The following is a 22,136-nucleotide window of genomic DNA, read 5'->3' on the forward strand; positions in this document are numbered from 1 at the left end:
TCCTTCTACCAACAAGTATCCGGGACGGCCATGGGTTCAAATGTGGCTCCTTCACTGGCCAACATATTCATGGAGAAGTATGAGGTCTCAGTGATGGGTGTCTTTGACAAACCTGAGGTGAGGTTCTATCGTTGTTACATAGACAACCTCTTCATAGTGTGGAGAGGTACTGCTGAAGAGCTGAGGATCTAGTTTGACTACTTGAAAGCCTTGGATAACCCGGTGAAATGAGATGAGAGATCTTTGAGAAGGAATAGAATCGGTTGGGAACATCACTCTATTGCAGACCAACGTAGAGGAATTCACTGCTACACGCGATGAGTAACCATCCGAAATCTGTACTGAAGGCCATTCCTAAGGCCCAGATGATCTGCATGGCAAGAAACAACAGTGAACCACAAATGAGACAGTCTCAACTATCTGAAATGGCTTGCAAATTTGTACAGAGAGGCTACAATACAAGGTTAATTGACCAAAGTAAAAGAATGGTTGAAGACTCTGGAACCAAGGTTTTGGATACAGATAAAGGCAGTACACAGTGCCACTATATACAGTCCAACTATGAGTAATCTGGGTAAAAGCCTCAAACAACATTGGCATCTCATCAAAAGTGACCCAACTCTTCCGTTTACCAAATGGCAACATCCCAGGGTGGGTTACAAAAGGAACAAGAACTTAAAGGACACCTTAATGATCATGGACCCTTCCCACTGCTATAAAAAAGCAAATTGGCTTCAACTAAATAGGAAACAAGGTTCTTTCAGATGTGCATGGTGCACAACCTGTAGTGCAATGGTACCTGGCTCTACTTTTGGGCATCCGCATACCAACAAGAGATACACTATTCGGCACTTTATTACCTGCACCACCACTGACGTGGTTTACCTGCTGAACTGTAGCTGTGGGAGGCTCTATGTTGGCAAGACCTCGGATGATGCCCGAACACGGTTTACCAACCATAGATCATCTATTAGGAATGCCATAAAAAACAAGAAGAGTGACCAGCCAGTGGCGAGGCATTTATTTCAGGCAGGCCAATATGGTGAATGACCTACGATTTGTTCTCATAGACCATATCCCCCCTTTGAAACGTGGGGGTAATCAGAACAAGATAATCCTGCAAACAGAAGCAAGGTGGATGCACTGCTTGAACACTGTACAACCGAATGGACTCAATACGATCTTTCACTGGCACTGTTTTTTATAACCTCTTGATCTCTCTGCTGTTTATAATGAGGGTCATGACTTGCTCCATATCTAATGAGAGTCCATGATCGCTACAGGAGCCTCATTGGATGCAGTTTCCTTCCTGTGTGTGCAGTATTTGTGTTTATAAGATAGGTTAGTTACGCCATTGCTAGTATCCTGAGGGCCTTTTTTCTAACCCTCTTTGAGTCCTGAGAATATAGGACAATTTTTTCCCACTTGGTTGTTCAATATTTTGCAGCATGGCACAGGTGCTTACTCACTATCGCCTAGATTAAGAGTTTTGCGCTATAAAGGGTGCGAAACGAATGCAACAAAAGTTGCATTATTTCACCCCACCCATAGTGCTGCCATTACAAGTTTCTAAAAAGCCTCCTTGTGCATGTGATATGGTGGCGATAAGCTCCATACCACACAAAATCCAAGGGCTGATTTGACGTGCTTGTGCGCGCGTTTCCCATAGACATCAATGGGGAGAGAGAGTTAGAAAAAAACCTGAAGCGCAGAATGAAAAGCACCGTAACGCAACCCCATTGGTGTCTATGGGGAAAAAAAAGTTACGTTTAAACCTAACACCCTAACATAAACCCCAAGTCTAAACACCCCTAATCTGCCGCCCCCGACATCACCGACACCTAAATAGTTATTAACCCCTAATCTGCCGCTCCCGACATCGCCGCCACTAATAATAGTTATTAACCCCTATTCCGCCGCTCCCCGACATCGCCGCCACTATAATAAATTTATTAACCCCTATTCCCCCACACCCCAACATTGTCAACACTATAATAAAGCTATTAACCCCTATTCCGCAGCTCCCCGACATCACCGCCACTAAATAAACCTATTAACCCCTAAACCACCAGCCCCCCACATTGAAAAAAAATAAATAAAACTATTAACCCCTAAACCTAACAACCCCCTAACTTTATATTAAAATTACAATATCCCTATCTTAAAATAAATAAAAACTTATTTGCGAAATAAAAAAAATAAGTTTAAACTAACAACTAACCTAACATAACTATTATACTAAATGATTATACTAAAATTAAAATAGCTGCTAATTAAAAAAACTAAATTACACATTAAAAAAAACTAACACTACTAAATAATTTTAAGTCTAAAATTACAAAAAATAAAAAATACTAAATTACAAAAAATAACAAAAACTAAATTACGAAAAATAAACAAAATTATCAAAAATAAATACAATTACACCTAATTTAATAGCACTATAAAAATAAAAAAAATAAAATAAATAAAAACCCCTAGCCTACAATAAACTAGTAAAACCCACCACTCAACCAACCCCCCCAAATAAAAAAACCTAACTCTAACAAAAACCTAAGCTACCCATTGCCCTGTTAAGGGCATTTGTATGGACATTGCCCTTAAAAGGGCATTCAGCTCTTTTACACCCACTGAATGCACTAACCCCCGAAGATCCACTCCCAGTTTCTGAAGTCCGGACATCCAGGCGGCGAGAAGTCTTCATCCAGGTGGCGAGGTCTTCATCCATCCATGCGGCGTCTTCTATCTTCATCCAGATGGCGTCTTCTATCTTCATCCAGGAGGCACAGAGCGGGTCCATCCTTAAAGACATCCGGCACGGAACGTCCTTTTCATACGGTCACCGACATACACTGAATCTTCAATGCAAGGGAACCTTTTCAAAATGGCGTTCCTTGCATTTCTATCGGATGATTTGATTTTGAAATTCAAATCAGTCAATAGGATGAGAGCTACTGAAATCCTATTGGCTGTTCAAATCAGCCAATAGGATGAGAGCTAAGGAAATTCTATTGGTTATTCAAATCAGCCAATAGAATTTCCTTAGCTCTCATCCAATTGGACCTATAAAACCTACAGCATCCATGTCAGCAAGACAAATAAAAAGGACAAAAACTCAAAAAACATGTTGAACCCACCTGTACTTGGGCACAATTATTTTAAGCCCATTGAACAAATGAGTCAAGACAAAACCTTAGATTCACAGACTCCTGAGGAAAATACTACTCCCCCGCTGGACACTATATCTGGAGTCCAGTCAATGTACTTAACTAAAGCAGACTTAGTAGGCTTTCCCACTAAATTCTACATGGTTGAAATTATGCAATCACTCAATGTATCAAGGACAAAGTAGCCATCATCAAGTCTGACCTATAAAAATTGGTCTTTCGAGTGGAGACGTTGGAAGATGATAGGGAAATGTTTGCCACTGATATTGAAAAAGCCTCACAACACATAAAGTCACATGATTTATATATAGAGGAGCTATATGATAAACTTGATTACCTAGAGAATTGTAGTTGGAGGAATAATCTTTGCATCAGGGGCATCCCTGAAGATATCACTTCTGACATCCTCAAGGTTTACCTCATGGATATCTTCAAACCCTTAACAGAGGATGACATTTATATTGAAAGAGCCCACAGAACATTAATGCCAAAACCTAATAGCTCAACTCCTCCAAGAGACATCATTAGGATTCTACAATACTCGATCCAAGAACAGATACTACAATATGCCAGGTAGAAACCAAAATTCCAATTCCAAGAGTAAACTATCCAGATATTCACCAATCTTTTCTCTCACTCTCTACAACAGAGAAAATAATTTCAACCCTTAACAAAATTACTTTGAGACTATAATATTGCTTATTGCTGGGGTTTCCCTACACATCTCTCAGTATTTACAGCAGGCATGAGACATATATGTAAACACCCTACAGATATTCCTGAGTTCTGCGAGAAACATAATCTTCAACCACCACAACCTAGACCATCTGCTGGCTCCACTCAAAGCCTCATCTCATTCAGGGACACACAAGGAGCCCTCACATCCTCACAAAGACAATCCTGGCAAGAAGCTAAACATAAGAAACCCAAGAGCTCCAATTATTAGCTGCCAACGGTACTTTATTTGAGATTGAAGCAATCTAGCAAATATGCTAGAAACAAATTTTGTTTCCTTAAAAATGTACTATATGCTACAGTAGTACTGTTTGTGTTGAGATTTTCAATTAATTTTTTCCTCATATGTTTCATGTTGCAGGTTTTCAGATTTTCCAGAGGTCACTCATGATCCATTCAATCCTAATTATGTCCCAACCTACCTTGTTATTTGCAGGGCCTCTAGTAAATGCCCCCAGGACTAACTACTCTAGTATAGTCACCCTTGAGCTAAAAAGCCCCTTTCCTACGTTATTCCCCTTTTTCCTTTTATATTTTCATATTAGAAATAATTTGTCACTTACATCAATGGTTGTCACTAGTTAAACTTTCTCTCAGAGAGAATACACAGTCCCAGGTTTCATTGTTAACGTTGTGTGTTATTTTCTTTAAATTATACTGATATCTACCGATTAAGTTTTAGGACATATAAGGATTTCAATTAACTGGGCAGAATCTTCATATATCATGTACAATGGGCAGATCCCCTGAACCCAAACACTTATGGCAATCAAAAATTCTAAGTTAACCAAACGTCCACACCAACAACTGTCAATCCTTACAAAAAATGTCAAGGGATTCCTATCCCTCCAAAAAAGATAGTTAAAACTACACAACTTTTATAAAAAAAAGAGGCCTCTATTGTCCTAATTCAAGGTCATCATTTTTAATTCAATGAATAACGCAAAATACCACTATACTATTTCCTCTCACAATACTTTAGCTCACACAAGACTAAACATAATGAAGTCACAATCCTAATCAGAAGGAATGTCCCTCTCACTTTATTGTCTCAATATACTGATGAAGAGAGCAGATTGTTAATTGCAGTGGGTCTCCTATATGGCAGTCCTATAACCATTGCTAATCTTTATGCCCCCAATACTAAACACACCAAATTTTTTCAATATTGAACCAATAAGTTATTTGAGGTAGATAGAGGCCCTTTCTATATGGGGGGATTTTAATTTAATACTAGAACTAAGCTTTGATAGCTTTACTGGTTGCACAAATTCGCAAAAGACAGTGATCCACTTGGTAGGCAAATCACTCCATACATTGCATATGCTAAACATATGGAGAATACAATATCCCTCAATTAGGGACTATACCTTTTTTTTTCACCCCTTCTCAAAATATTCCCGACTAGACTATATTCTTACCAATCACCAGGGGTTCAATTATGTATCATCCTCGCAAATATCACAAATTATGTGGTCTGATCATACAGCAGTTATCTGCAAATTAAATTGGCCCAACACACCTAGCTCCAGATTTAACTGATTATTTGTTTACAGATGCCATAACATTAAATTATTTGCAAAATAGTGCTTAAGAATACTACCAATTTAACAAAAGGGAGGACTCCAGTTCATTTAATAAATGGCTAGCATACAAATCCTTTATGAGAGGGGAATGCATAAAATTAAGGTCTAAAATTGAGGCCCAAACTCGAATAGTATATAACTCATGACTTTCAGATCATATTAAAAAGAATACAGTCTCACAAACAAAACTCAGCAACCCAAACTGTTTTAGACAATCTGTTGAAAGAGAGAAAATATTAATAATTATCTTCAAACTCAGACTCACCGCAGATATGTCTACACAAACGGCAATTTTTTTCTTAACATAATAAAGCAGGGCGATGCTTAGCAAGAAAACTCAATAAACAAAAATGCGGGCATATAATAATTCCTTAAAAGATTAAAAAAGCACAGTCATAGTCGCTAGTCAAAAAATTGCTGAATCCTTCAGACAATATTATAAAGCTCTTTAAAATATCCCACAAATGTCTCAATCCCCAGCCACTGGGCGTCTGTCTCCTCTACAAGCTTACTTACAAGAGACCAATGTTCCACCCTCACAGATGATGACAAAATATTCTTAGACTCCCCAATTACATTACCAGGTAGGATAGGCACCAGGTACGGATGGATTTAGCACTAAGTATTTCTCTCTCTTGAAAGACATTTTAGCACCCCACCTCCTGGAAGTTTACAATTACATAAATAAAGACCACCCCTTAACTAGTGAAATGTTAGAAGCCCACATAATGATTCTCCCTAAACCAGGAAATTCCCCCCAACACTCCCAAAAACATTAGACCAAATTCAATCCTAAACAATGATCTCAAAATATATGCAAAAATATTGGTAAACAGACATAATACACTTATTTGACATTGATCAATGGAGACCAGGTAGGTTTTGTCCCTGGAAGAGGGTCAAGGGACAATACCATTAGAATATTACAATTGATCAATAGCACTGACCATATGTTGGAGCATTTCCTACTGTTAACTATGGATGCTTAGAAGGTCTTAAACAGGGTCAGTTGGTCTGTCCTCTACCCTGCTCAGCTTTAGTCCCCAAATTGTAAAATGTGTGCTCGCTCTGTATAATGGTCCAAAAGCATGACTAAAAGTAAATGGAGAACTGTTGAATCATTTTACTGTAAGGAATGGTAAAAGGCAGGTTTGCCCCCTGTCTCTACTCCTATTTGTGCTCACTATTAAAATCCTAGCGAGCAGAATTCAGGAAAATACTCAGATACAAGGTTTAACAATTGGCAAAGCAGCATACAAGATAAACCTATTTGCAGACTACATTTTATCACCAACCCAATCTTGTGCCTAGAATTTCTTGAGAGAGAAATATCAGAATGCAGCCTATGGTCTACCTTTTTAATAAAAATAGATAAATAAGAAATCTTAAATATTAATGTACCACTTGATGCTACATCGCATCAAGCAAGGGTTTAACTACAAAACTAATGCTCAGACAATCAAATACTTAGGGATCCAACTTGATGATTCAACCAAAGAACTTTACATTAATAACTACATTAAACTTCTCACTAATATTAAACGAGAACTAATAATATGGAGAACTAAACACATCTCCTGGTTATGGTGGGTAGCAGCTATAAAAATAAATATTCTCCCTAAATCCCGTTACCTTTGTTACTTCCTAATATGTTTTTTAATGAAGCTCAGTCTATCCTGAACAATTTTATATGCCATGATCAAAGGCCTAGAATGGCCAAATATCTAACTTATAGACCTAAAGAGAAAGGAGACCTGGAGAATTCCCAATCTCCTCCATCGCTCGCTGTTATGATAAAAGCAAACACCTAATGCATGCACAATATCTAACTCTCAACCACCATCCCCCCACCACAATAACTAATAAATGTATTAACCACTAATCCGCCAACCCTCATATTGCAAAGTATCTATTAAAGTTAATAACCACCATCCCCCACATCACAACTAACAATAAAATGTATTAATCTCTAAACTGCCATCCCCTACATCGCAAAGTACCTATTTAAGCTATTAACCCCTAAACCGCCATCCCCCCACAACGCAATCTACCTATTTAAACTATTAACCCCTAAACCGCCATCCCCCCATTCTGATTTGAACAGCCAATAGGATTTAAGCAGCTCTCAACCTAATGGCAGATTTTAATATTTCAGCCAATAGGAATGCAAGGTACCCCAAATATAAAACGGGTACCTTGCATTGAAGCTTCAGTGTGCGGCGGAGATCGCATGAAGAGGAGGCTCCGCGCTGGATGTCGTCATCGCCGCTGGTCCTGGTCAGCTCCGTGCCACCGGGATGAAGATAGAGGATGCCCCCGCGATGGATGAAGATGTCGCCACTTTGATGAAGACTTCTTACCGCCTGAATGAAGATGGATGTTCAGACTTCAGGAATGGTGAGTAAATTTTTTGGGGTTAGTGTTAGTTTTTTGGGGTGGTTTTTTTTTTAGATTAAGGATTTTTTTAATGGGCAGCAAAAGGTGAATGCCCATACAAATGCCCCTTTAGGGGCAATTGGTAGATTAGATATTTATAGTTAGGTCTTTTTTATTTTGGGGGGTTTGCGTGGGTGGAAGGTTTTACTGTTAGGGGTTAATTTGTATTTCTTTTCAGGTAAAAGAGCTGATAGCTTCAGGGCAATGCCCTACAAAAGGCCCTTTTAAGGGCTATTGGTAGTTTAGTCTTAGATTAGGGAGTGTTTTTATTTTGGGGGGGCTTTTTTTATTAGGTGTTTATTTATTTTTTGTAACTTAGCTAATTGTATTTAATTAATGTAATTGATTTATTTTAGTGTAATGTTAGGTGTTAGTGTAAGACAGGTTTGTTTTTATTTTACAAAAAAAAGCAAAAAGCATAACTAGTTAGGCTCAAGAGCTGCAATAAACTACTGGGAGGTGGCTAATTTGATTGTTGCACATATATCTCTTTTCATTGGTTCACCTGATGTGTTTTGCTACCTCCCCATACAGCATTTGTATCTTCTTCAACTGATAACAGAAGTAAATTTGGATTCTTTCTGAATTGTGAAAGAAAAGATTTGGGTTTCTTGTCCCTTTAATCATTATCTTCACCATTATTGCTTATTCTGTGATTATTACTGTATGGATATTATTGGTGTAGATTTATTTTAAAAAAATGTAAACCTATCTATCCCACACCAAAAAAATTGCTACAAGGTCTCAACTCAACAGTTACAAAATATAAAAAAATAGATTTGTACCCGCCCCTCACATCCGTCATTCTCCAGTGTAATCAACGACATTATCATGTATCTAGTAACCAATTAACTCTGGGTGCATCAAACAAGTTTCACTTTGAAGGACATCAGCATCACAAGAATACCTTAAAATCAATACAGAAAAACCAAATAAATAAATAAATGATGAAACAATCCATTTTAAAATATGTGAAAAGGAATATTTTAAACAGTTAAAGAGAATTAATGGGAAAATAAAAAAAACTGAGAGACGTGACCGTGTTACACAATACTTCACAAGACCAATACAGTCATCATCAATTCTACCTGCTGGGCCATAGTTTAGATGAGAAATCTCAACCACATGTTTAGAACAACCCAGAATGCTCAAGGCCTTCCCCTTATTTGCATATGCAAGAACGCCAAGATGGCCATTGTTTAATCCAGTGAGATGACTTTTCCTTAAGAAAACAGAAGTGAGAATCTTACAAAGTACAATTGCAAACTTTTTTTTTATAAACAGTTTTACAAGCTGGTTTTAAATTGATGAGGATGTAATTATTGTCTTTCTACATTGCAAAACATTCCCATTTGTTATGTGAAATATAATTTATTAAGCTACCTCACACAACTATAGATGTTAAAAGAACACTAAAATCATTCAACTTTCTTATTCACTTTCATTAACTAAATATGCACAATCTTTTTATATAAACAGTTTCTGAGGCACCAGCTCCTACTGAGCACGTGCAAGAATTCACAGTATATACATATATGCATTTTGGTGATTGGCTGATGAATGTCACATGATGCAGGTGTCACATTATGCTACCCTACTGTTTTTAATTGCCTTTAACTAGCAGAGATGTATACTGTGGAAAATATAGGTGAATTGATGCTCAACGCATTTCAAACATGATCGTGCCTTTACTAAGATTCCCCTTGGCAACAACACAAACAGCTATGCATTTAGCCCTTTAACATAACAAACATACACTTTTATTTGTTTGGATTGTTATCCTAGTGCAGAACTACAGATCTAGAGATAATATTGCTATTGGGAAAGAATCCCAAGATTATAGTTAGGTCTATAGAGCTTCTGTGTTATTTTTGTTGTAGTGATTAATCTGTAAGGTACTTTAGGGAGCTTGTGCTTGAAGTCTTAGAGAGCATTTATATACCTCCTATTACTGTAATAATATACTTCCCTCTTCCAAATATGGCCAGGTCTGATCTTACAGGTAAGGATCACATCTCATGTATATCTAAATAACTTACATGCAGAAAAGTTAGATAGGGAAGAGCCAGTGATTGTTACAGTGTCTGTTAATATATTAAAATAGTTTATCAGTTTTATAATGAAGAATAGAAAGATAAATAGACAGATAGATAGATGATAGATATGTATTAATATATACACACAAAACAGGGGTATTACTTACATAAATGATGCAACAATCCCGGCACATCAGTAAGGATGCATACATATAGAAACATGGATTTATATGTATAGACATACTCTATGTTTAGCTTAATATTTCTTGAGAAGCTTTCTGGACATTCATGGTAACTGGTTGATCAACCTCAGGGTCTATACTGGTAGTCAGCTGGCAAATATACTCTGTGTATCGCTCGCTCTGCCTTCTGTCTATGTATTACTTACATACAGAGATGCTGGATAGGGGACAGGTAGTGATTGTAAATATATTACATTATTTTATTGTATATTATATATATATATATATATATATATATATATATATATATATATATATATATATATATATATATATATATATATATATATATATATATATATACATACACATTTATGCTTCCCTGACAATATAGGCAGTACTTAGTTTGCACAAGGTTTCTTATTAAATAAGGAGCTGCAAAACATGATCTGTGCAAAATAACAGTATATTTAACATTAATAAAACATATATTATTATGAAATTTATAAATGTAAAGTCATTAAATGCATGCTATGAATAAAAAAAGTCTGCATAAAAATATCAGTAACTTCTCCCAATACACTGAGGCAGAGTATTCATCATTTTACAACAATTAATTATCAGCTGCCATTAACTGTAAAAAAAACCCATTTTTTTTCTGTGCAGAAAACTTTAATGTACATATTAAAGGCTAGATTACAAGTGGAGCGCTAATTTAGAGCGAGCCCGCAAACAGGCAAATTTGTGGGCGTGCGATAAATAATTAGCCATTACAAGTGGCTGGTTATTGCTACCACGAGCTTGTGGTAGCACTTAGCGCTTACAAAATTAACCAGAAATCTATGGTTAATTTTATAAATGTGCTCCAAATGCCACCAAATACAGTGATGTGTATTTTATTAAAAAATAAAAATTGTAGCATATTTTTTTTTAAATAAAATAACTGCACGTGCAGTTTTTGGGGGATAAAGTTGGAAGGGGTGGGCTGTAAAAAAAGTCACTGAAAAGTGACTTTACATTGCAGTCTATGGGAACTGTGTGTTCCCTGTAAATATATATGCTTTTAGACATATATATCTATGTGTTAATATGTGTATACATATATATATATATATAGACAATTTGTTGCCATCGCTGCACGTCTTACCTCCTTTGCTGCGCTTTGGTTCACAGGCTCTGTATGATGGCATCAGAAAGAGGCTCCCATTAGAGCCTATGGAAGCACGCCCTCGTGAGCGCAATACTACCCAGCATTGCTGTCAACTTGTAATACCAGCGCACGCTAACGCATGAAAGCAATATTTAGCACTCCACTTGTAATCTGGCCCCATATAAGAGAAATTACCACTATTTAGCAAATCTCTTAAACTTGCATTCCTAATCTGTGTCTGTCACCGAGAATTGAACATAGTTAAAGATCACATGCGCAAAACATTATGGTAAAATTTGCAAAACTTGCCTTTCTCCTAAAAAACTACAAATTCCCTTAGAGCTAGATTACAAGTGAAGCGTATGCTTCTCTGCCCTCGCTTTTGGGCAATATTGCGACTTTATGGGCACACTCGTAATTTGAAGTTGTGAGTAAATGTGATCGCGCCGTCGTGATCACCGTTTGCGCTTTGGTTAACACCACTTCTAAAAAGCTAATGTTATCCAAAGCGCAAACCTAAAAAGTTTGCACAAAACACATCAAAGATACATTGGACTATACAGTTACACTCATATTAATGCCGTCTGTCTGATAAAAAATGTAAATCTATTTTATTGCATTAAAAAGTTAAAAGGGGTTAAGTTTATGACGTCAGGTGTTAGAAAAAAAGGTGCTTTTGCATAGGGATCCATTGGAACTCATTTATTAAAGGGATAAGAAACCACAACAAATTATTTTGTGATTGAGACAGAGCATACAATTTTAAAAAAGTTTCCAATTTACTTCTATTATCAAATTTGCTTTGTACCCATGATATTCTGTGTTGAAGAGATACCTAGGTAGGCATCTGGTGCACTACATGACAGGAAATACTCCTGCCATCTAGTGATCTTGCAAATGGATAACATTCTTGCAAAACTGCTGCCACATAATGATCCAGAAATGTGCTGGCTCAAAACTTATGTTCTTGCTTTTCAACAAAAGATACCAAGAGAACAAATACAAATTGATAATAGAAGTAAGTTAGAAAGCTGTTTAAAACTGCATTCATTGCATCTGAATCATTTAAAAAAAAAACATTTTGGGTTTACTATCCCTGTAGTATTTATATTATATGAATGAATACATATGGATATACATATATACACATATAAATACATACATTTATATATGTATACATTTGTTTATATATATATTGCTGTGATCAGGGTTACACGAGATGTGGTTTTTGTGTCGGTTGGCATGAAAACAAAGCTCCATTGAACTCTATGGGTTCACGTTTGCGTTTACTCTTTGCGTGCGCTAACGCGATTGCGAAGTCATGAGAAAATAGCTTTCAACCCATAATATTGCACTCAGTACTGCTCACGTATAAAAAAAAAAAACTCTGCACAGATTACGGATTTGCAGAAGTTGTGCTCTGTTTGTAATCTAGCCCTTAGTGTTAAATGTAAATGCAAAGGATTATGGTCACTACCTGACATTTTCATGAGCTGGTAAAATAGAATAAAGAATGCACTAACTGTACGTTAATTAGAATCCAAAGAGAGGTTTTGTCAAGTGATCATTTTTATTCTTTACAACTACCGATTATAGACAACAATGCAGCCAAAATATCCACAAACTGTGCATTCAAGTGCAAATTATCTTACATTCCTGTGCAGCAATGTCTTAAAGGGACAGAAAATATTTGGGACTGTAGGATAAAATGATTATGTGTACATGGTAAAAAAAACGTTGCAGTAGTTATTTATTTTGTCCCTTTTCTTGTAATTTAAATCTAAATGTTGTGGATTTTCCAGTTCTAAAATCTGAAAAAGAAAATGGCAGGCTTCATAAGCCTAAATTTGTCCCATATACTGTATGCCCTTAATTAGTGGTTTGTTAATACAAAAACAGTGACAAGCCCTGCTGTCTCTAGTTGTCTCTGGACTCAATTCCAGATTGGTTGCTACAAATAAGGAAAGGGGTAGGTAGAGCTTAATAATTGAAAAACAACTGCAGCAAGCACAGTGTTAATGTGATCTAATAACGTCTAGACTGCTGATACATTAATCTATTGGAAGATTAAAAAAAAATGTTGTAATTACAATGGGGCATATCTATCAAGCTCCATAACCTGTCCGCTGCTCCATAACCTGTCCGCCTGCTCTGAGGAGGCGGACAGACATCGCCGCAAATTCAACCCGATCGAGTACGATCGGGTTGATTGACACCCCGCTGCTGGCGGCCGATTGGCCGCGAATCTGCAGGGGGCGGCGTTGCACCAGCAGCTCACAAGAGCTGCTGGTGCAATGCTGAATGCGGAGAGCGTATTGCTCTCCGCATTCGGCGAGGTCTGTCAGACATGATCTGCACTGTCAGATGAGGTCCGACAGACCTTTGTTAAATAGGCCCCAATGTGTTTACTGTCTAGTTATCAATCTGTCACACAGTTTCATATCATTATGTAGTGCTGACAATTTATCCTTTAGAAGAGAGGTCATATACTGTGAACCTTGTCATTTTCTTATGAGTCACTTTTGGGAGTATACGGTCAGTGTTATCAGTTGTTATTGTAAATTGGTGTAAAAAAAACACAAAATAAGGGCTACCCACTGTATATAGCTGCAATTTCTCAAAATGCGTATATAATATTTATACAAATGTATGTACTTACATGTATTTGTGTATAAATAGATATACGTAATATGCTTTGTAGTTTAATATATTTTTGTTTTTTAAATAATGTTTCTTGAGGACTTAGACAAGAAGAACAAATAGGCATTCATGGATATAGATTCAATACATTAATATTTCAAGACTTGTTATACAATTGTATGTTAAATGGATAGGAAAGTCAAGATTAAACGTGCATGAATCAGACAGAGTATGTTATTTTAAGACACTTAAATTCAATTCTTTTTTAAAATATACTTTGTTCTCTTTGTATACAATGTTGTGAAATAATATGTACATATCCTACACTAATGTGAGTTAGCTGGTAGTTGGTGCCTGCACACATTTGTCTCTTGTGATTGGCTGACTAGATGTGTCATTCAAGGGAATGAAGCACATTCATTCAAGGGAATGAAGCACATTGATGATAAAAGTAAGTAAAAAAAAATGGGTTTCATGTCCCTTTTAATCAGAGAATATAGGTGCCTCAAAAGAAAATGTTCAGCCCTAAATTAAAGATAGTTATTTAGTAAATAAATAGTCCAGCACCTCAGTTTTCTAAACATATTATAAACTAGAAATAAATGAACACTTCCCCATCTGGTATTTAGAGGACACTTTTGGACTTCACCTCCTATATCCTTTTCTTTTTTTTACAACAGTGTGACCACCATACAGAAGATTGCCTTGCAAAGGCCGAACATTTGTAATATTTCAAAAATTCAAAAAGCAAATATATATCACTTTATAACACACTGTTGAGATTTTTGTTTAAAAAAAAAAACAGTTAATATCTTGTTAAAGCATGTAGATACTATAACCTCAACTATCAAGAAAAATTAAACTTCTTGACAAAATCAACTCTAAGCTAAGCCTCCATAAATTGAAGTTACAATATAATCACTATAGCTTAGCTTAAACTCCAATATTTCTATGTTGAAAAGGAAAAACAACAACAACAAAAAACCTCCTCATAACGCCTCTTTCTAGCACCCCCCACTTATCTCCCCAATCCCCAAGCCATCACATTTGACTCTTAAATATACTCAAAATTGAGGGAGATCACCTCTTAACATTTCTTCTTGTATGTACGTATAATGAATGATAGAAAGGACGGATTCTTTATTTCAGAATATCTGTCGAATTTGATTTAATCATGTCTCCCCATTTCTTAAAGAAATACTTTATTCTATTTTCTTTTTCAGGTTCTATAGCACATTGTTCCAAAATTAATAGACTACACATTTTTCCCACAAATTCAGCAATAGTAGGACTTTTTCTTGAAATCTATTTTTTTCATAATTAAATTCCTTCCTATTAAGATTGAGAAATTCATAAAGTGTTTATTTCTATATCTATTTTGTTTTGGTTAAAGGAAAATAACTGATTCGAACTGTAAGGTATAATTCTCTTGGAGGATCTTAGCTAGCCAGTAATTAACCATCTTCCAGAATTGATTTATCTTGGGACAGTCCCATATATAATGTAGCAATTCAGCCAAGCTCTTTTGACATTTAATACATTTATCACTAATATCTGGTCTCCATCTATGAAGAAGGGAAGGCGTAAGGTAAATCTGATGTAGCGTAAGGTAAATCTGATGTATCATATTTAGATGTGCTTCTCTGAAGTTACTTGCTTGTGTAGCCTTCCAGGTATTGGTTAGGCAATTCTTAATCCCCTCTTCATCTAATGTTTGTAATACTTTAGGATGCCATTTCAGATACAGGTTTTTAAAGCCTAGCTTATCCTCTTTCTCCCTTAGACATTTATACCATTTATTAACAGAATAGTTCCCTATTTTGCATACTTTAAGGCATGATTCTATTTGTTCCCAGTTTCCACATCCTTTATAATCCTTTTTCAATTCGGTTAGCCAGTGTCTAAGCTGGAGATATGCAAAGAAATCTTTCTGGGGTAATTTAAATTCCTGTCTTAATTCTTCAAATAACTTTATTATCTCAGTTCCATTTATTTTAACATTTTTTTGTAAGACAAAGACCAGTTCTGCTCTTCTCCACCTAAAAAAAAAACTTCAGATCTTACTCCTTCCGGGAAGAGTGGCTTTCCTATGATTTCAAGATAATTTGATTTTCTAAAGTCTAAACCCTTTTATTTTACAAAAAATCTGAAAGGCTCTTATTATTGTAAATATCACTTTTAATTTCTTACATTCCTTTGGTATTGCTTTTATGTCTACGTGTAGTAATGCTTTTAAAGAGAATGGGCTCACTATTGCCGTTTCCAATTCTTTAGAAATAAAATGATCTTTTCCCTAAAGCCACTAAACAGACAATATTATAGTCTTGTAAGGAGGGCAGTGAGAAACCCCCAACATTTTTATGTTGACATAATTTACTTACAGAGTATCTGATTTTCATTTTTCCCCCCAAAAAAATATTGATTAAGCCTTTGTTAAAAAATGTAATATCTTTCTTTTTAATTAGTAAAGGTAAATTTAGTAGTTTATAAATAATTTTTGGGAACCACACCATTTTCAGAAGGTTAATTTTCCCAGTTAAAGACAAAGGGAACTTCTTCCAGAATTCTAATGTACTGTTTAATTTAAGAAAAAGAGAATTATAATTTTCCTCGTACCATTTTGCTAGGTAAATACCCAAATATACGCCTAGATTACGAGTTTGGCATTAGCCTTAAAAAGCAGCGTTGAGAGGTCCCAACGCTGCTTTTTACCTAACGCTGGTATTATGAGTCTGACAGGTAGAGGCTCACCGCTCACTTTTCTTCCGTGACTCGAGGCTACCGCAAATCCCCTTACGTCAATTGCATATCCTATCTTTTTAATGGGATTTGCCTAACGCTGGTATTACAAGTCTTGGAGAAAGTGAGCGGTAGAGCCTCTACCTCCAAGACTCCAAGCGCATTTAAAAGTCAGTAGTTAAGAGTTTTATGGGCTAACGCCGGAACATAAAGCTCTTAACTACAGTGCTACTGACTACACTAACACCCATAAACTACCTATGAACCCCTAAACCGAGCCCCCCCCCATCGCAAACACTATAATAAAATTATTTAACCCCTAATCTGCCGACCTACACCGCCGCCACCTACATTATAGCTATGAACCCCTAATCTGCTGTCCCTAACATCGCCGACACCAATATTAAATGTATTAACCCCTAATATGCCCCCCAACATCGCCACCACCTACCTACACTTATTAACCCCTAATCTGCCGACCGGACATCGCCGCCACTATAATAAATGTATTAACCCCAAAACCGCCGCACTTCCGCCTCACAAACACTATAATAAATTTTATTAACCCCTAATCTGCCCTCCCTAACATCGCCGCAACCTACCTAAAATTATTAACCCCTAATCTCCCACCCCCAACATCGCCGCTACTATAATAAAGTTATTAACCCCTAAACCTAAGTCTAACCCTAACCCTAACACCCCCCCTAAGTTAAATATAATTTAAATTAAACGAAATAAATTTACTATAATTAAATAAATTATTCCTATTTAAAACTAAATACTTACCTATAAAATAAACCATAAGATAGATACAATATAACTAATAGTTACATTGTAGCTATTTTATGATTTATTTTTATTTTACAGGCAACTTTGTATTTATTTTAACTAGGTACAATAGCTATTAAATAGTTAATAACTATTAATTGCTACCTAGTTAAAATAATTACAAAATCCTACCCTAAGTTACAAATACACCTAACACTACACTATCAATAAATTAATTAAATAAATTAAATACAATTTTCTAAAATAAAATACAATTAAATAAACTAAACTATATTACAAAAAAACAAACACTAAATTACAAAAAATAAAAAAATATTACAAGAATTTTAATCTAATTACACCTAATCTAAGCCCCCTAATAAAATAAAAAAGCCCCCCCAAAAAATAAAATTCCCTACCCTATACTAAATTACAAAAGTAATCAGCTCTATTATCAGCCCTTAAAAGGGCTTTTTGCGGGGCATTGCCCCAAAGTAATCAGCTCTTTTACCTGTAAAATAAAAGAAATACAATACCCCCCCAACATTACAACCCACCACCCACACACCCCTACTCTAAAACCCACCCGATCCCCCCTTAAAAAAACTAACACTACCCCATTGAAGATCACCCTACCTTGAGCCGTGTTCACCCAGCCAGGCACCAATGGGCCAGAATAGGACATCCGGATCAACAGAAGTCTTCATCCGATCGGGACAGAAGAGGTCCTCCATCCAGCAGAAGTCTTCATCCAAGCGGTATCTTCTATCTTCATCCATCCGGAGCGGAGCCATCTTCTATCCATAGCATCCTCTTCAATCGAAGTCCTTACGAAGAATGAAGGTTCCTTTAAATGACATCTTCCAAGATGGCGTCCCTCGAATTCCGATTGGCTTATAGGATTCTATCAGCCAATCGGAATTAAGGTAGGAAAAATCCGATTGGCTGATGTAAGTTCAATACGATTGGTTGATTGGATCAGCCAATAGAATGGACCTCGCATTCTATTGGATCAGCCAATAGAATGGACCTCGCATTCTATCTATATAATTTATTTCGTTCCGAAAACCGAAATGAAACTAACATCCATATTCACAAGCTAACCTGACCCTTTTTAATCAAGGGCGCTAAACCCGACACATTCATTGTTATTCACCTAGAAGAATATGTTTTTTTTATTTTTAATATATATATATAAGTAAAGAAAAGGAGTGCCTCATAGTGTAACCATGCTGAAACATAATTCTTGATAAAAACATATGAACCAAACTCACAATTATTGTTGCCCCTAACTGAAAAGATGCTAAAAGAGCCTGCTGGCACTCACAGTGGTCAGCTTGCTGAAAACACAGTAAAGTTGCTGGACTCTAGTTATCAAGCTCCGTATTTACCTGCATTCGCCGGCCCCAATACGCTTGCCTAAGCTCGCCTAACATTGTCGCTGCAGACCTGAATACGTTCGCCAAAGTTATCAAGAAAGCTGTCAAGAAGCTGCGCACCAAGTACGGAGCGATGAGCAGCGGATTGTTGTTCACTGACAGTCATCGATCTCGCTGCTCATCAGCTTCCTTGCAGCTTTCTTGCTAGCCTGTCACTAAGCACCCACACTATACTATACTGTTATACCCCCTAAACCGCCGCTCCCGGAGCCCCCTGCACCTAAATAAATTTATTACCCCCTAAACTGCCGCTCCCGGACCCCTCCACAACTATAATAAATATATGAACCCCTAAACCACCGCTCCCGGACCCCCCCGCTACCTACATTATACCTATAAACCCCTAATCTGCTGCCCCCTATACCGCCGCCACCTACATAAAGTTATTAACCCCTATCCTGCCGATCCCAGACCCTGCCACAAATAAATTAATTGTTTAACCCCTAAACCGCCGCACCGGAACCCTTACAAAAAAAACAAACACTAAATTACAAAAAATAAAAAAATATTACAAGAAGTTTAATCTAATTACACCTAATCTAAGCCCCCTAAAAAAATAAAAAAGCCCCCCAAAATAATAAAATTCCCTACCCTATGCTAAATTACAAATAGCCCTTAAAAGGGCCTTTTGCGGAGCATTGCCCCAAAGTAGTCAGCTCTTTTACCTGTAAAAAAATAAATACAATACCCCCCCAACATTACAACCCACACACCCCTACTCTAAAACCCACCGATCCCCCCTTAAAAAACCTAACACTACCCCATTGAAGATCACCCTACCTTGAGCCGTCTTCACCCAGCCGGGCACCACTGGTCATCCGATGGGGCAGAAGAGGACATCCGGACTAGCAGAAGTCTTCATCCTATCCAGGCAGAAGAGGACATCCAAGCGGCATCTTCTATCTTCATCCTTCCGGTGATGAGCGGCTCCATCTTGAAGACCTCCGGCGTGGAACATCCTTCTAGGCTGACGACTACCCGACGAATGGCTGGTCCTTTAAATTACGTCATCCAAGATGGCGTCCCTCGAATTCCGATTGGCTGATAGGAGATAGGATTCTATCAGCCAATCGGAATTAAGGTAAGAAAAATCCGATTTGTTGATGTAATCAGCCAATCGGATTGAAGTTAGATTAAACTTCTTGTAATATTTTTTTATTTTTTGTAATTTAGTGTTTGCTTGTTTTTGTAATATAGTTTAGTTTATTTAATTGTATTTTATTTTAGATAATTGTAGTTAATTTATTTAATTAATTTATTGATAGTGTAGTGTTAGGTGTATTTGTAACTTAGGTTAGGATTTATTTTACAGGTAATTTTGTAATTATTTTAACTAGGTAGCTATTAAATAGCTATTGTACCTAGTTAAAATAAATACAAAGTTGTACCTAGTTAAAATAAATACAAAGTTGCCAGTAAAATAAATATAAATCCTAAAATAGCTACAATGTAATTATTAATTATATTGTAGCTATCTTAGGGTTTATTTTATAGGTAAGTATTTAGTTTTAAATAGGAATAATTTAGTTAATTATAGGAAGATTTATTTAGATTAATTTAAATAATAATTAAGTTAGGGGGGTGTTAGGGTTAGACTTAGGTTTTGGGGTAGAAACTGTATGATTAAAATTAATTTAGTATACTTTGTATATAAAAATGTATTGAATTGATGTTATTTTTATATTTTGCATTTTTTAATAGGCACCTGTGATTGACTGATATGTACCAGCTACATCCTGGTACTGTGTGTCTTGGTTTAAAATGTTGTATATGCCTGATGAAATAGACTATTCACATTGTTTCTTTAGGGTGTGCACTCACCCTATTCTATTTCCATATTCGGCAGTCCTTTTTTTCCCAGTGGATTATAATTTTGTTTTAGGAGTTGCCTGACCAGTCCTTCCTGTGGGCTACACAGAGTTCCAAATGCCTTTCAAAGGAGACTTCTTTAATTCACAAGATTGCAACACTCAAGAAACAGCGGCCTCTAGTTATCAAGCCGTCAACCGTAAATACGCTGGAACTCCACAGCGTATTTGTGGAGAGGCTGATTCGCCATAGTTATCAAGCCCTACAGACCGGCAAAAGTAGAATCTAGTGACGTAACCTACGATCCCCTGGACTGATTAAACTGATTAAAATTCATTTAATATATTGGCGGCAGTGTAGGGGGGGTAGATTAGGGGTTTATCAATGTACTGTAGGTGGCGGAGGTGTAGGGGGGCAGGATAGGGGTTAATAAATGTAATGTAGGTGGCGGAGGGCTCCGGGTGTGGCGGTTTAGGGGTTAAACAATTAATTTATTTGCGGCGGGGTCCGGGATCGGCAGGATAGGGGTTAATAACTTTATGTAGGTGGCGGCGGTATAGGGGGCGGCAGATTAGGGGTTAATAGGTATAATGTAGGTGGCGACAGGGTCCGGGAGCGGCGGTTTAGGGGTTCATATATTTATTATAGTGGCGGCGGGGTCCGGGAGCGGCAGTTTAGGGGTTAATAGGTATAAAGTAGGTGGTGGCGGTGTAGGGGGGGCGGATTAGGGGTGTTTAGACTTGTGTACATGTTGGGATGCTAGGTGCAGACACTTCCCATAGGAATCAATGGGATATCGGGCAGCAGCGAACATGAGCTCTCGCTGCTGTCAGACTCCCATTGATTCCTATGGGATCCGCCGCCTCCAGGGCGGCGGATTGAAAACCAAGTACACTGGGCCGGAATAGTGGCGAGCGTACCTGGTCCTTCTTTGATAACTACCAAAAGTAGTCAGATTGTGCCGAACTTGCGTTCGGAAAATCTGTAGTGACGTAACCATCGATCTGTGTCGGACTGAGTCCAGGGGATCGTAGGTTACGTCACTAGATTCTACTTTTGCCGGTCTGTAGGGCTTGATAACTATGGCGAATCAGCCTCGCCACAAATACGCTGTGGAGTTCCAGCGTATTTACGGTTGACGGCTTGATAACTAGAGGCCGCTGTTTCTTGAGTGTTGCAATCTTGTGAATTAAAGAAGTCTCCTTTGAAAGGCATTTGGAACTCTGTGTAGCCCACAGGAAGAACTGGTCAGGCAACTCCTAAAACAAAATTATAATCCACTGGGAAAAAAAGGACTGCCGAATATGGAAATAGAATAGGGTGAGTGCACACCTTAAAGAAACAATGTGAATAGTCTATTTCATCAGGCATATACAACATTTTAAACCAAGACACACAGTACCAGGATGTAGCTGGTACATATCAGTCAATCACAGGTGCCTATTAAAA

At 37.1% G+C, this 22,136-nt stretch overlaps 1 protein-coding gene across 1 annotated transcript in view; it reads left to right on the forward strand.

Moving 5' to 3' along the window:
* Positions 1 to 1,039: 1,039 nt before the first annotated feature.
* The window catches only part of LOC128661540 (olfactory receptor 1496-like), a 38,304-nt gene continuing 17,207 nt past the window's right edge, over positions 1,040 to 22,136 (forward strand). The window contains exon 1 of the mRNA XM_053715786.1: positions 1,040 to 1,097. Within this exon, the coding sequence (XP_053571761.1) occupies positions 1,040 to 1,097 (58 nt within the window). The remainder of the gene's footprint in view (positions 1,098 to 22,136) is intronic.

This window comes from Bombina bombina, chromosome 5 (assembly GCF_027579735.1).
Source record: "Bombina bombina isolate aBomBom1 chromosome 5, aBomBom1.pri, whole genome shotgun sequence".
NCBI lineage: Eukaryota > Metazoa > Chordata > Amphibia > Anura > Bombinatoridae > Bombina > Bombina bombina.